The sequence below is a fragment of the Cetorhinus maximus genome, chromosome 4 (assembly GCF_964194155.1).
Source record: "Cetorhinus maximus chromosome 4, sCetMax3.hap1.1, whole genome shotgun sequence".
NCBI classification, from domain to species: domain Eukaryota; kingdom Metazoa; phylum Chordata; class Chondrichthyes; order Lamniformes; family Cetorhinidae; genus Cetorhinus; species Cetorhinus maximus.
The window spans coordinates 123,144,882-123,160,288 of NC_135882.1; the positions used below are offsets into that span (position 1 = coordinate 123,144,882).

The window sequence follows — 15,407 nt, forward strand, 5'->3', positions numbered from 1 at the left end:
TTAATGAAAAGTAGAGGTGTTGCTGTGTGTCCTTGAGATTGTGTGCTGAGGGGAGAGAGATGGAGTAGGGGGTGAAAGGGTGTAGTGATGTACTAACAGAGTAAAATACTGCAGACGCTGAAAATCTGAAATAAAAACAGTCAATGCTGCAAATACTCAGCAGGTCTAGAATCTGTGGAGATGGAACAGCTAACGGGCAAATTTTAAGGTCCTGTCGCTGTGGGGGTGGGGTTCAAAACTCCATTGACTTCAGCGGGACCGGAAACACCAGCCAGCAGGAGGGGCTGTAAAATTCCACCCAAAGTTTCATATCAATGACCTGAAATTGCTGTTGTAGTGTGCTGGTTAGACAGGTGGAGAATGAAGAGCTGCACTCACCCCTTGTTACTCTTGAGGTAATTAAACCTATCTGTACACGGAACCTCTCACATTGTGGGAGATATATGGGTTCTGGCAACAATCCATTGAGGGTCTCTGGATTAATACCTGATAAATTCCTAAATTGGGTGTTGACTTCATACCCATTTTGGGTGAAACTGTACAAATTGGCTCCAGAAATCTTTTTCTTTATGTATTTTTTTCTTTCTTTATATATCATGCAACAGACAAGAATAATTCATCAAATTCAACAAGAGTAATTCTGGGCCAGATTTTCATGAAGGCGATGGGAAGCGCAAGTCAGAGAAGTTCCTGATTTCACAAACCTGTCTCCATTAAGGCCCTTCCCCTGCCCTCGTTCTGGGGAGGCAAGGGCATGATGGGGTCTGGTCCACTGTCTCTAGAGGCAAGCCCAAGGTGGCAGAGGCTGGCGGACGGTGAGGCAGGAAGGCAAGAAGGCCCACCTCCATTTACTGGAACCTCAACTCAGTTGTAATCATGACTGTCAGGCCCTCAACCCCAACCACCTCCACACCCATAGCCTATGCCTCTTCCATGCCTCCTCACATCTTTCATGCCCCCTTGCATCTCCCATTTTCCATTCATACCCACAAATCCAGCACCCACTATTACAGAACCAATGAGGCATTGGCAAGTCTGGCAAGTTTTTGAAATGATCGTGCAACTGACTGTATAAGCAGAAGTTTTGAAAGCATACTTTGAAGAAAATTACTCAGCTTATAACCTCTGATTAACGTCAATCAATCACAACCATTACTCCCCCTCCCCCCATCCCCACCCCGTTTCTCCCCCTCCCTTTTTTTCAATAATTTATATAGATTCTTCTTTTCCCACCTATTTCCATTATTTTTAAATCTAAAACTAAAACTTTGTTAGTCTTTCCACCCCACCCCCACTAGAGCTGTACCTGGAGTATCCTGCCTTCCATTCTTAATTAGCACTTTTCTTAGATAATATCACCACCTTCAACACCTCTTTGATCCTTTTGTCTGTGACATCTTTTGATTATCTGCTCCTATCACTGCTTGCTTATCCCCACAATCACCCCACCCTCAACTTCTCTCTCCCCCCGCCCCCCCAACTTAGACCAGCTTATATTTCACCCTTCTCCTAACTATACTCAGTTCTGCCGAAGGGTCACGAGGACTCGAAATGTTAACTGATTTCTTCTCCACCGATGCTGCCAGACCTGCTGAGTTTTTCCAGGTAATTCTGTTTTTGTTTTGGACAACCATTATCAACATCAGACGTTGTTATCCACATCAGACGTCTTAATCATTTGGAATTAAATACACAGATATTGAAAAACCACAAAAAACTACTTACAAGCCTGCAAATGATGTCCGTGACATCCGTTTTTCCAGTTGACCTCGTTATGAATGCTTGGCTGAGATCCAGGAATAACTAATCCACTTAGCTCAGCAGGCAATGGTGACACAGCTTACAGAGGAGAATGATAGCTTTGTTTGACTGACATCTCTATTATCTGATAGTAATTTTTTGATGTGGTTTTTCAATGCCTGTTTTCCCATTTACATAAGTCTAAGGGGTCTTAAGTGGATATAAGCTTTTAGAAATTTATATTATGAATGTCTGTGACTTATTGAAAGCTTTATGAGAAGGTAAGAGGGGCAATATGCTTCAAAGGGAATGTTGAATAGATTTTTTTTTCTGGTTGCTAACTAAGGACTAGGGCTCCCCTATGGTTCACGACTTCTCTAAGGTGCCATGAGCCACGTCTACTAATGGAATGGGTCTGACTCCATATGCAGTGGGGAGAGAAGAGAGCTTGAAATTCCCACTATACCCACCACCAACCCCCAGGCCCCCACCCCCCAATGGAGCCTGCAATGGCAGGAGTGCTACTTGCAAGCTAGCTATCCTCACCCTTATCCAGCACCAGCAAAAATTGCCAGAAATGAGAAAGGGGGAAAGAGTATCCTGGAATCAGGTCCCACCCATCATTTTTAAATGCCTTGCGACTTAGCTCAATGCCATGAAAATCTGGGCCTCTATGTCCAGCATTCTAGAGTCTTTCTCTATATTTAAATAATACACTGCTTTTTTTTATTCTTCCCACTAAAGTGGTCAACCTTACATTTTCCCACATTGTATTCCATCTGCCAGATTTTTGTCCACTCAAGTTAACCCATCTATACCTCTTTACAATTTTAAAATAAACAACTAACTTGTCTCTTGTCATTGTAAATTTGCATAACTGTTCAGTCATTAAATTATTCACACTACAGTCAACAAATATTTGTTTTATTTGTAGAATAATTTATATCACCTTACTTAAAAAAGACTGCATCCAGTTCAGCAAAGCAAGATAGTTAATGGGTCTGTGATTAAATTGGTACAAATTTTGACATTACATTCAATAGCTGAAGTTTGTGTTTATTCTTAAATTAGGTAATCCTATTATAATTGCAAAAACTTGTACTTTTCCTGATACTTTTCTGCTCAGTAATCTGTCAAAATGATTATAGTATGGATAATTACACAATGAGATAAATATGATCCAATAAGTCAAGCATCACTAACTACTGCCACCATAATGCTTTGACAATCTCACCATAGGCATTTTAAAAAGCTTTGTACTCTAAAAAGCAAATACTAAAAAGTATGAAAGTATTCAAAATATAACATATAGAACTTATTTTTATTACTTAGCTATGATGCAGTTTGTCCAGAATGTTCAGATTCAAGGGTGCAATTTAAACATCAAGCCTGTATAGAAAAATGCTGACGTGGACAAAGCCAAATTGTTTTGTTACGATGTTCCTCTGTCCCATTTTGAAAGAGTAACAGTGGCACCGACAAACATTAAAAATACTACTGCTACCAGAAAAAGCAAAGAATTTCAATAGAGATTTAACAGATTTCAACAAAATTTAACTATGACAAATTAAGCTGCACGTTGCAAACAAATTAAATTCGGCATGTATTTTAAAAACATGCAACAAAAAAAGTCTACTTGCTTACATTGTAGTGCAATATGCACATGTTCTAACACCGTTATCCTCTTTGCACCTAATCAGTTTATGAAGTTGATTTATATTAACTTGAAAGTGTCCATTAACTTGGAATTAAAGATTTTGTAGACCATTGCATTTTCTGCAGTGGATGAACGATTTGTCTATGCAAAGGTATGCTCAGGATAGCTAACTTTAATGGCTCCCCAGTAACAAGCTCGGATTAGACAGATCAAGCCTAGAAGATAAGCAAAAACCCAGGAAACATATGTTGCAGTGTAACGTCTGGCGAATTCTTGAGTTCCAACCTTTAAAAAAAGGAGACAATAGTTAAATCTTACACAGTTACCTTACATTTTGAAGGCCAAAATCACAATTCAACATGTACATGAATTATTTATTTTAAGTTCATTCACTAGCCACCAATCGCCATTAAGTGTAGAAAGTAAACAAACTGATTGTCAAATTGATCACACCATTCATAAATTGATTTAAATTTACTAATAATATTGAGTTACATGAGCAACTGACAAGTATAAAGGAGATCGCATGATAAATATAAATGAGGAAATACATTCTCCCAACTTAGTTCAGCCTTCCAGAAAGATATGGAATCTACTCCCCAACCAACTCGCACCAATTCTTATCACAGTATTACTCAATAATCCCCACACTTTGGCACAGCTGCTCTGTGTTCCTTCAGCCAATTTCTTATCCATTCCAAGTTACACACTGAATCTTCACTGCTTAGTGGCTCTTCAGAAAGAACTTTGTCAAATGATTTTTCAAAGTCTAGGTGCACCACACTGTATGGCTTTCCACAGACCACTTCAGATTCACTTCCTCTTAAAAAAAGATCATGCCACAACGGTGCTGCAAAATTACCTGCACATGCAGAAAAGAGCAAACATGGACAACCAGCTAGCCATTCCTAAGCATCCAAACTACAGATTTGACTGATCTCAAGAGCATCCATACCCACCCATCAACTGTACATTAATTAACAAAAAATTGTATTGGTGCAAAATGCGAACAGATGTTTAAAAGCACTCTCTTCAATAAAGAAAGACACTACGAAGGAAAACAAAACCATCTGTAGAGTTTTTCGTTGTTTAATGGGAAAGCAAATAACTTAACAGAACATAGCAAATAACTTAACAGAACATAACTTAGCAGAAGCCACTCTTAACCCCTTCCCCTTTTGTCACCATTCCCACCTCCCTCCCAAAGCTCCCACGCCCAATCCATCACCATCGCTCTTGACCAGATTGCCGATCCCAATTACCACTCTGCTCTAACCTATACCCAATCCCAGAATCGAGACACCTTTAACAATACTAGAGGATGCACAAACCTGAGAGTCCGCTTCAGCAGCAGGCTCTCCACCAGGAAGAATAAATTAAAGGCCAAGAGGTCCAATATCTGGAAAGCCTTGGGCCTCATCATTTATTCACAGAAAGAAATGAACTACCTCGCACTCCCTCCCACATCGATGGCATGTGCAAAAATCATCATAGCCCAATTTCCAGGTCAAGAAGTCCAACCAGCCCCAAGCTGTGCAGAGATAGGTCATATGCCACAACGGAAAGGGAGGTGGCAAAGGCTTTAAATTTAGTAACAGAGGGAGGGATTGACAAGAAATGCAAGCAGCCTAAATATAAACAAAGAGGGAAGGGGAGCTTAGGCAAGAAAAGGTAGACATTGATGGCAAGGGAATAAATAGAGTTATACAACAGGATTCTAAAAAGATGGTTAAATATAAAGAGAGAGGAATTCCTATTAAAATGAGTTAAAGTGCCTGCATATTAATGCACAGTGTCCATAATAAAACAGGGGATCTGCAGGCACTCATGCATTGAGAGGAACCCGACCAATATAGTGGGGATTACCGAGACACAGCTACAGAAAAAACAGGTCTGGGAAGTAAACATTACAAGGAACAACATTTATAAAAGATAGAGGGGGAAAACATGGAGGTGGAGTACCTGTACTTATTGGGGATAACAATGACAGTAGACAAAAGGAATGCAGCCTTCAGCAAGACAAAAATAGAATCCACATGGAGAGAGATAATAGATAATAAAGGATCAATCACACTAACAGATGTAATCTATAGACCACCTACAATGGAAGGGAGGTAGAGCATAAAATATACAGACACATTAGGGAATTGTGTAAAAAACATGGAATAAACATCTTGGGGGGATTTCAACTACCCCAATATTAATTGGACACAAGAGATAGGTAAAGTGGATAAAAGGAATCGAGTTCCTACAATATGTACAGCATTCCTTTCTAAAGGAAACAATTATAACTAAAGGCACCAGGATCAGATGGACTTCATCCTAGGGTCATAAAGAAGTGGCAGTGGAGATAGTAGATATATTGGTTGTAATTTTTCAAAATTTCTTAGATTCTGAAAAGGTCCCACCAGATTAGAAAATACCAAATGTAACTCCTCTATTCAAGAAAGGAGGAAGACAGAAAGCAGATAACTACAGGCCAGCTAGCCTAACATCTGTCACAGGAATAATACTAGAACTTATTAAGCAGGTTCTAGCAGGGCATTTAGAAAACCTTAAGGCAATCAGGCAGAGTCAACATGATTTTGTGAAAGGGGAATCATGTTTGACTAATTTAGTGGAGTTATTTGAGGAAGTAACAAGTAACATTGATAAAGGGTAGATGTGGTGCACTTAGATTTCCAAAAGATGTTTGATAAGGTACAACATCAAAGGTTACTACACAAAATAACAGTCCATGGCATAGGGGAAACTTATTAGCATGGATAGAGGATTGGAAGCAGACAGTACAGATAAATAGATCATTTTTGGGTTGGCAAACTGTAACCAGTGAAGTGCCACAAGGATCAGTGCTGCAGCCTCAACTATTTCCAATCTATATAAATGACGTGGGTGAAAGGACCAAATATATGTTTGCTAAATTTACTGATAACGTAAAGATAGGTAGGAAAGTAAGTTGTGAAGAGGGCATAAAGAGTCTACAAAGGGATTTAGATAGGTTAAGTGACTGGGCAAAAAAATTGGCAGATGGAGTATAATGTGGGAAAATGTGAACTCTTCTACTTCGGCAGCAAGAGCAGAAAAACTGAATATTATTTACATGGAGAGAGATTGCAGAACACTGCAGTAGAGGGGAATCTGGGTGCCCTGGTACATGAATCACAAAGGCTTGGTATGCAGATACAGCAAGTGATTAAGGCAGCAAATGGGGTGTTGGCATTTATTGCTAGGGGAAAGGATTACAAAAGTTTGGAAGTTTTGCTACAACTGTATCAAATATTGGTGAGACCACAGCTGGAGTACAGTGTACAGTTTTCGTCTCTTAAGGATATAATTGCATTAGAAGCAGTTCAGAGAAGGTTCACTCAACTGATTCCTGGGATGAAGGGCTTATATTATGAGGAAAGGCTGAACAGGCTTGGCCTGTATCCATTGGAGTTTAGAATGCTGAGAGGTGATGTTACTGAAACATAAGATCCTGAGCGCAGTTGGCAAGTGGATATTGAGAGGATGTTGCCCCTTCTGAGACAGGATAGGGCACATAGTTTAAAAATAAAGGGGGCTCCCATTTAAGACAGAAGGTGAGGATATTTTTTTTTTCTTTCAGAGGGTCATTAGTCTGTGGAATACTCTTCCCAGAGAGCAGTGGAGGCTTGCTCATTCAGCATTTTTAAGGCCAACTTTGATAGATTCTTGATTGACAAGGGAGTCAAAGGGTATAGGGGGTAAGCAGGAAAGTGGAATTGAGGCGACAATCAGATCAGCTATGATCTTATTAAATGACGGAGGGTCTCGAGGGGCCAAATAGCCTACTCCTGCTCCTAATTCATATGTTCGTACGTATTTCAAAAGGGAAAATCTTGCTTGGCTAACCTTATTAAATTTTTTGAGGCGGTAACAGAGAAGAGCAGATAATGGTAATGCAGTTGGTGTAATTTATTTGAATTTTCAAAAGGCCTTTGATAAGATGCCCCAGAATAGACTAATAAGATCAGAGGACATGGAGGCAGGGGACAAGTGGCAGAATGGCAGGAGGAAAGAGTAGTTAGTCACCATGGCAAAAGGTGGGAAGTTATGCTCCATAGGATCAATGCTGGAAACACGGCTGGTCACAATTCACATTAATGATTTAGACTTTGGAATCAAAATCACATGTGTGTATACATAATCAGGAAATGATGAACAGGCTGGGTCTCAAAGAGGCTGTGATGACCTAATAGAGGTCTATAAAATTATGAAAGGTTTTAATACAGTGAATACAGGGAGATGTTTGCACTTCTGGGGAAGAGCAAATTAGAGGCCATCAATATAAGTTAGTTTCCAAGAAGTCCAAAAGAGAACTTAGAAGAAAATTTATTTCCCCAAAAAGTGGTGAGAATATGGAACTTGCTACCACAGGTAGTGGCCGAAGTGAATAATATGGATAGATTGAAGGGGAAGATAGTCAAGTTTATGATGGAGAGGGGTGGATTTTAGATGAAGATAGATAGGAGGAGGGTCAAATGGAGCATAAATGCCAGCATGAAGTGCTGGGCCAAATGGCCTTTTCCTGTGCTGTATATCCTAGGTAATGCAATGAGGTGGTCTCCCTTCACTTGTAAACCCTGACTTGCATGTCTGTCAAATTAAACAGCTGTGGATACCCTGTATTAGTATTTTAAAAGAAACCTATCTCTTTACCTTTGCAATTGACAGTGAGATTTAATTTTGAGGTAATTATTGCCCTGTTAATACGAAGCATTACAATTGTTAAAACTGCCACCAATGTGTTTACGCTCGGTCAACAAAAAGAGAAAGGTGACTCAGGTCTTCAAGATTCTAAATGGTGTAGGTAATATAGATGTGTCTTTCAGTTTGAAGCTCAAATTAAATCATATGTTTATAAGCAGAATATTAATAAACAAGAATATGATTAGGAGAAATTTGCTCCCCCCCTGAAATTTCAATGTTCATTTTTCCACTGCCAATGATTTGCCATTGATTTTCAGTGCATACATAAGCAAGTCACTGCAACTAAGTAATGGATTATGCTGGAAGTGCATTATCAGATTACATATGGGGCTGATGAACTAAATACACACGAAGCTTATCTAGTTTAAACTTAGTTGTTACCTTGATTAACATCAACAAAAATCTATTTGCACATCACTTGGGACATGTTCCAAGTTTTAAGAAAATTCATAACTATAGTCACTTAAGTAGATGTGGTTGTGGGTGAGAAGTTAGGGGCATGAATATAAACTTGTGATAAATGTAACCAGATAAATCTTAAGCAGAAATACACTTCATTAAATTATTAGTTATGCATTCATGAAATAATGGAATAAAACTGCCTTACTCGACGAGTGTAATGAGTTTTATTATCCCTTATTTATTTTAGAATAATTCAGAAGAGAGAAAGCAGATAAAGCAGAAGAGAGTCTCAATTTGAGGCTACATACATTCCTAGACTATTTCTGATTAAGGTATGTTCCTTTCTACAGGCTAAATGGAAAATAAGTGTTTTGAACAAACAGAAATAGTGCTAATTGTGATTGTAATACAGTTTTTTACACCAAAATATCAGGAAGTAAAACTAATAGATTTGCAAAATTATGTGGTAGTAATGAAAGCAAACTGTCAGCATTCATCATTATTACTCCTCTAAAACTGATAGCAACTTTTAGAATCTGCACATGTACAGTTAAATGTTGAAATCCAGGAACTGCTGTCAGTGATTCCATGCTTCTCCAGAGGGTGCAGAGTTGAGGTCCCCCCCAAGATTGCAATCAATTGGAAATCATTGAACTGACGAGAACTTCAACTCTTACAGCCAAATTTTCATATGGTCTTGAGAAAACCTGACCTGTGCACTTCTGCAGCTCAAAAAAATGCATGCCCAGCCCATGTATGACTTAGAGGAATTTTCTTCGCTTCACATGGGGTCAGGTTGCGGTGTATTTTGCTGCAATGAGTGCGTGAGGAGTGTGGGTGTGGAGGCAGGCCAGTTAGAAGGTACACTTCGGTTCTCCAACACTGCAACACAGCTCCCAACATCATTTAAAGGCCCCCTAAACCTCAAACCTCTACCAATGTTCCCTCTATCTTTTTTCATCCATTTTAGATTTTAAGTTCAGTACCATAATCACTACAGCACTCGGAAAGCGGACCTGCATGAGAAGGGCAGCGGCAGCTGAGGAGAAGGCCCAGCACACGGAGAGCGGACCTGCGTGAGAAGGGCAGCAGTGACAGGAGATATATTGGCAGCAGGGAGCCCCTTCAACCTGTTTCTACCTGTCAGAGCCTAAGTGTGACATCAAAGGAAAACCAGTAGGTGATTGGTGGGGGTATCTCTTCCATGACTCTTTTGATTGGTCAAGTGGTTTAAATCAGGAGACGTTATTACAGATGAAGTATAGTTAAGAAATTCACTTTTAAAATATTTAACATCCAAATTAATTAATTAATTAAATAGGATAGATATGGCTGGGCAGGCGATGTGTTGGGTTGTAGTATGTGGGAACTGGTAGACACCGATGCGATCCATGGTGACCACATCTGTAGCAAGCGTCGGCTGCTTGAGCAGCTTCAGTTCAGTGTTGAGGAGCTGTAGACACTGACACATCAGGGAGGGGGAGAGTTACCTGGACACTGTTTCAGGAGACAGTCACATCCCTTAGGTTAATTACATCAAATGTGGATCGTGGTCAGGGACAGGAGGGTATGACTGTGAGTGAGGCAGGTATGGGGATCCAGAATTTAGCTTTGGGGGAGCCTCAGCCAGTGCCCTTATCCAATAGTTCCAAGGTTCTTGCTCCCAGTGTGGACGAGGGCACAGACTGCAGGGAGGGTGAGCGAAATGACCACAGCACTATAGTACAGAGCGCCATTCAAGTGGGGGGACAAAAGAGAAATGTAGTAGTAATAGGGGCTAGCATAGTTAGGGGAATAGATACTGTTCTCTGCAGCAAAGACAGAGAGTCCTGAAGGCTGTGTTGCCTGCCTGGTGCCAAGGGGAAGGATCCTGTTGTCGTGGTCCACTTAGGTACCAACGACATAGGTAGGACTAGGAAAGGGGTTCTGCTGAGGGACGATGAGCAGCTCGGGGCTAAATTAAAAAGCAGAGCAACAAAGTTAATAATCTCTGGATTATTACCTGAGCCATGTGCAAACTGGCATAGGGTAAATAAGATTAGAGATGTAAATGCATGGCTCAAAGACTGTTGTGGGAGAAATGGGTTCCCATTCATGGGGCACTGGCACCAGTACTGGGGAAGGAGAGTTGTTCCGTTGGGACGAGCTTCATTTGAACCATGCCGGGAGCAGTGTCCTGGCGAATTGTATAACTAGTGTTGTAGATAGGACTTTAAACCAATTAGTGGAGGTGAGGGTTCGATTGAAGGGAAGTTTAAAAAATCAAAAAGGGAAGAGAGAGCAGAGGCGCAGGGTAGTGAAGAGGTGAACGATTATCAAAGTGTGATAGGAAGGGACAGAAAATATAAGCAGAAGTGTAGCAGAAATTAGAAACAGAATGAGTACTAATGGTAAAAAGTCAAAGCTTAAGGCTCTTTGTCAAAAAGCATGCAGCATTTGTAATAAGATAGATGAGTTGATGGCACAAAAAGAAATAAATGAATGTGACTTTACAGCTATTGCAGAGATGTGGTTGCAGGGTGACCAAGACCCGGGAACTCAATATTCAAGGGTATTCGACATTCTGGAAAAATAAGCAAAAAAAAAGTGGGGTAGTTTTGTTAATAAAGGTAGGTATCAGTGCGATGGTGAGTAGTGATATAGGTGCAATAGATCGTGATGTGGAATCAGTTTGGGGGAAAAGTAAGGAATAGCAAGGGGAAGAAGTCAGGGGAGGGAGTCATCTATAGGTCCCCGAAGAGCTGCCTCACTGTAGGGCAAAGTATAAATCGGGAAATAACGGAGGCGTGCAAGAAGGGCACTATAACTGTCATGAGTGATTTTAATCTGCGCATTTCTTTTTTATTCATTCATGAGATGTGGGCTGCGCTAGCTGGGCCAGCATTTATTGTCCATCCCTAGTTGCCCTTGAGAAGGTGGTGGTGAGCTACCTTCTTGAACTGCTGCAGTCCATGTGGTGCAGGTACACCCACAGTGCTGTTGGAAGGGAGTTCCAAGGTTTTGACTCAGCGACAGTGAAGGAACAGCGATATATTTCCAAGTCAGGATGGAGTGACTTGGAGGAGAGCCTCCAGATGGTGGTGACCAAGACCAGATTGACTGGATAAATCAGACTGGCAGGGGTAACATGGAAGGCAATTTTACAGAGGGCATCAGGGATTGTTTCTTAGAGCAATATGTTGCAGAACCTATCCGGGAACAGGCTACTTTAGATCTAGTAATGTGTAATGAGGTAGGGTTAAGAAGAGATATCATCGTTAAGGATCCTCTGGGTGGTAGCGATCACAACATGGTAGAATTTCAAATTCAGTTTGAGGGCCAGCAACTCAAGTTGAGGACACTGGTTTGAGACCCAAGGGCAATTACAGAGGTATGAAGAAAGAGCTGTCGAAAGCGGGCTGGGAAAATGGACTATGGGGAAGGTCAGTGGATGAGCAGTGGCAGACACTTAAGCAGATATTTCATAACGCTCAGCAAAAATTTATCCCGAGCAAAAAGAAGGACTCAAAGGGAAGGATGAACCACCCATGGTTATGGGTGGTCAAGGAGAGTATCCAATCAAAAACTAAGGCATCCAAAGCAGCAAAAAGTAGTGGTAGGCCAGAGGATTGGGATTTTTTTTTAGGATCCTGCAGCGAATGAATAAAAAGCTAATAAAGGGGGAGAAAATAAATTATGAAAGTAAATTGGGAAGAAATATAAAAAACAAAAAGCAAGAGCTTCTACATATATATTAAAAAGAAAGAGTGGCTAAAGTGAGCGTGGGACCCTTGGAGGATGCGACTGGAGAATTGATAACAGAGAAATGGCAGATTATTTAAACATATTTTGCATCGGTCTTCAGGGTGGAGGACACTACAAACATCCCAAAGATATCAGATAAGCAAGGAGCTAATGGGAGGAAAAATCTTCTAACAGTCTCTATCACGGGGGACAAAGTATTTGACAAACTAATGGGACTAAAGGCAGCCAAGTCTCCAAGACCTGATGGCTTGCATCCAAGGGTTTTAAAGGAAGTGGCTTTGGTCAAAATATTCCAGAACTCACTGATTCCAGGAGGGTCCCAGGGATTGGAAAACCGCTAATGTGATGCCCCTGTTTAAGAAGGGAGGGAGACAAAAAACAGGAAACTATAGGCCAGTCAGCCTAAGATCTGTCATTGGGAAAATGCTATTGAGGAGGAAGTAGCAGGACATTTAGAAAAGCTTAACGCAGTCAGAGTCAACATGTGAAAGGGAAATGATGTTTGACAAATTTTCTAGAGCTCTTTGAGGATATTATAAGCAGAGTTAATAAAGGGGAAGCGTTAAATGTAGTGTATTTGGATTTCCAGAAGGCATTCGATAAGGTGCCACATTAAAGGTTATTACACAAGATATTGGGGGTAATCTATTAGTATTGGTTAACAGACAGAAGACAGTCAGGATTAATGGGTCTTCTTCAGGTTGGAAATGCGTAACTAGTGGAGTGCCACAAGGATCAGTCCTAGGGCCTCAATTATTTGATATCTATATTAATGACTTGGAGGAGGGGGCAGAGCGTAATGTATCCAAATTTGCTGATGATACAAAAATAGGTGGGAGGGCATGTTGAGAAGAGAACATAAGGAATCTGCAAGGGGATATAGACAGGTTGAGTGAGTGGGCAAAAACTTGGCAGATGGAGTTTAATGTAGGAAAGAGTGAGGTCATGCACTTTGGTAGGAAGAATCAAAAGGCAGACTATTATTTAAATGGAGAGAGGCTCCAAAAAGTGCAGCACAGAGGGTTCTGGGTGTTCTTGTGCATGAAACACAAAAAATTAGCATGCAGGTGCAGCAAGTAATTAAGAAGGCAAATGGAATTTTGGCCTGTATTGCTAGGAGGCTGGAGTTTAAAATAGGGAAGTCTTGTTACAACTGCACAGGGTGTTGGTGAGGCCTCAACTGGAGTACTCTGTACAGTTTTGGTCCCCGTATTTAAGAAAGGATATACGGGCATTGGAGGCAGTTCAAAAGAGATTCACTAGGCTGATTCCTGCAATGAAGGAATTTATCAAGAATGGCTAAACAGGTTAGGCCTTTATTCATGAGGGTTTAGAAGAATGAGGGGTGATCTTATTGAAATGTACAAGATTCTGAGGGGGCTTGACAGGGTAGATATTGAGAAGATGTTTCCACTAGTGGGGGAATCTCGAACTAGGGGACACTCATTTAAGTCTGAGGTGCGAAGGAATTTCTGCTGTCAGAGGGTAGTGAATGTCTGGAATTCTCTATCTCAGAGTTTCTGAAGGATAGATCATTGAAGGTGTTTAAAGAGGAGGTAGATAGATTTTTGAAATCGAGGAGTTGAGGGCTATGAGGAGTCGGCACGAAAGAGGAGTTGAGTGCTGGGGCAGATAAGCCATGATCTTATTGAATGGCGGGACAAGCTTGAGGGGCCAAATGGTCTACCCCTGCTCCTATTTTTTATGCTCTTATGCACGAGGAGGTGTTTGTTACTTTTTATACTGTAGCTTGTATTTTAGTCATTTGACAGAAGGAAAGTTGAATTGGTAGTGATGTTTCAAGACAAGATAGGATTTTTAGTTTCAACTAACAAGCTCAAAGCTAAGGAGGATTGCCTTTTGAATTGATCGAAAAATGTGGAAAAGGCAATTTTTATTTTTTCAGCTTAGAGTGTTTTCTTTACTTAAAGCTGGTATGAATAGTAAGGAAAATTTCAACAAATATCAACATCAACAATCAGACAGAGGTAAAAATGCCTCTGCCAATTTGGGGAGAGGTTGGCTATTGTGAACTGGAGGGTGAAGGTCAGAGAGGCACAGTTTCCCTGTAAATTAAGTGAATATTAGAAGGGGAAAACTACATCTGGGAAATGGGGAAGACAGCATTGTGGTGAAAAGAGAATGGAATCCCAGGAGGGAGACTGAATGTTGAAGTGGTTTTTGGGGAAGTAGTGACATTTATTCCACCTAAAGTTCTTTTTAATATATTAAAAATCCATGAATTTGAAGTAATAAGCTGGTTCACCATTTTTAAAGTAAACTGTCTCACACAATACATACAAAAGTGAATTGGGGAGAGGTTGTGTTTGGAAGTATGCACGGTTTAAAATGTCCCAAGCAATAATCTTGCAAGAACCTTTAAATTATTATTTGGAGATCTGGGCTAGGAATCCAGACCTTTTCACAAACTCCAAAGATATGGATTTGTGTTTTTAATGTGTCGAATGTCTTTGGGATCAATCATGTGAAAAATTCTACAAAACCTGCTGCAGCAGAATAACTAGATAAGTGGTATTAACTGGCACAAAAATACTTTAACTCTTAATAACTTAGTAACGACTCGCCGCTTCCCTCCCCAGCCCTCCCACTCACTGCTCCCCTTCCCTACCCTCCAACTCACCACCTCTCCCTTCTGGTCACTGCCTCTCCCTCCCTAATCCTCTCCTATCCACCTCCGTGCTCGACCCTCCCGCTTGTGCCTCTACCTACCTGCTCGCCATCTCTCCTTCACTCTCCACTTCCTTCTTCTGAACACTTGCTGTGAGTGAGGGCTTGGGAGAGGGGTGGCGAGAGGGACAAAACAAGGGAGTGAGGAGGAGAGTGTGAGGGAAGCAAAAACTGTGAGGGAAGCGATGAGCGGAAGGACTGACGAGCGGATGGGTCAAGAGAGAACCGGCAAGCAGGGTCGGGGGGGGTAGCATTGAGCAGGGAAGGCTGGGGAGGGAAGCAGCAGGGTCAGGGAGGGAGGCGGCATGCAGGAGAGTTGGCGAGCAGGGATTCAGCAAGCAGGCTGCAGGAAAAACAAGTGCTGAGGTAGCTTTGGGCTTCAGGAACTGACACAACTGAATTTCAGCTGTTAATTCTATCTGATTATTCTTGACAAGCTTAGCTC

At 41.1% G+C, this 15,407-nt stretch overlaps 1 protein-coding gene across 1 annotated transcript in view; it reads right to left on the reverse strand.

Annotated features, from left to right (window-relative positions):
- Positions 1-2,648: 2,648 nt before the first annotated feature.
- Positions 2,649-15,407, reverse strand: part of pip4p2 (phosphatidylinositol-4,5-bisphosphate 4-phosphatase 2) — a 98,835-nt gene continuing 86,076 nt past the window's right edge. Inside the window, exon 7 of the mRNA XM_078540722.1 lies at positions 2,649-3,682. Within this exon, the coding sequence (XP_078396848.1) occupies positions 3,539-3,682 (144 nt within the window). The 3' untranslated portion in view covers positions 2,649-3,538. The remainder of the gene's footprint in view (positions 3,683-15,407) is intronic.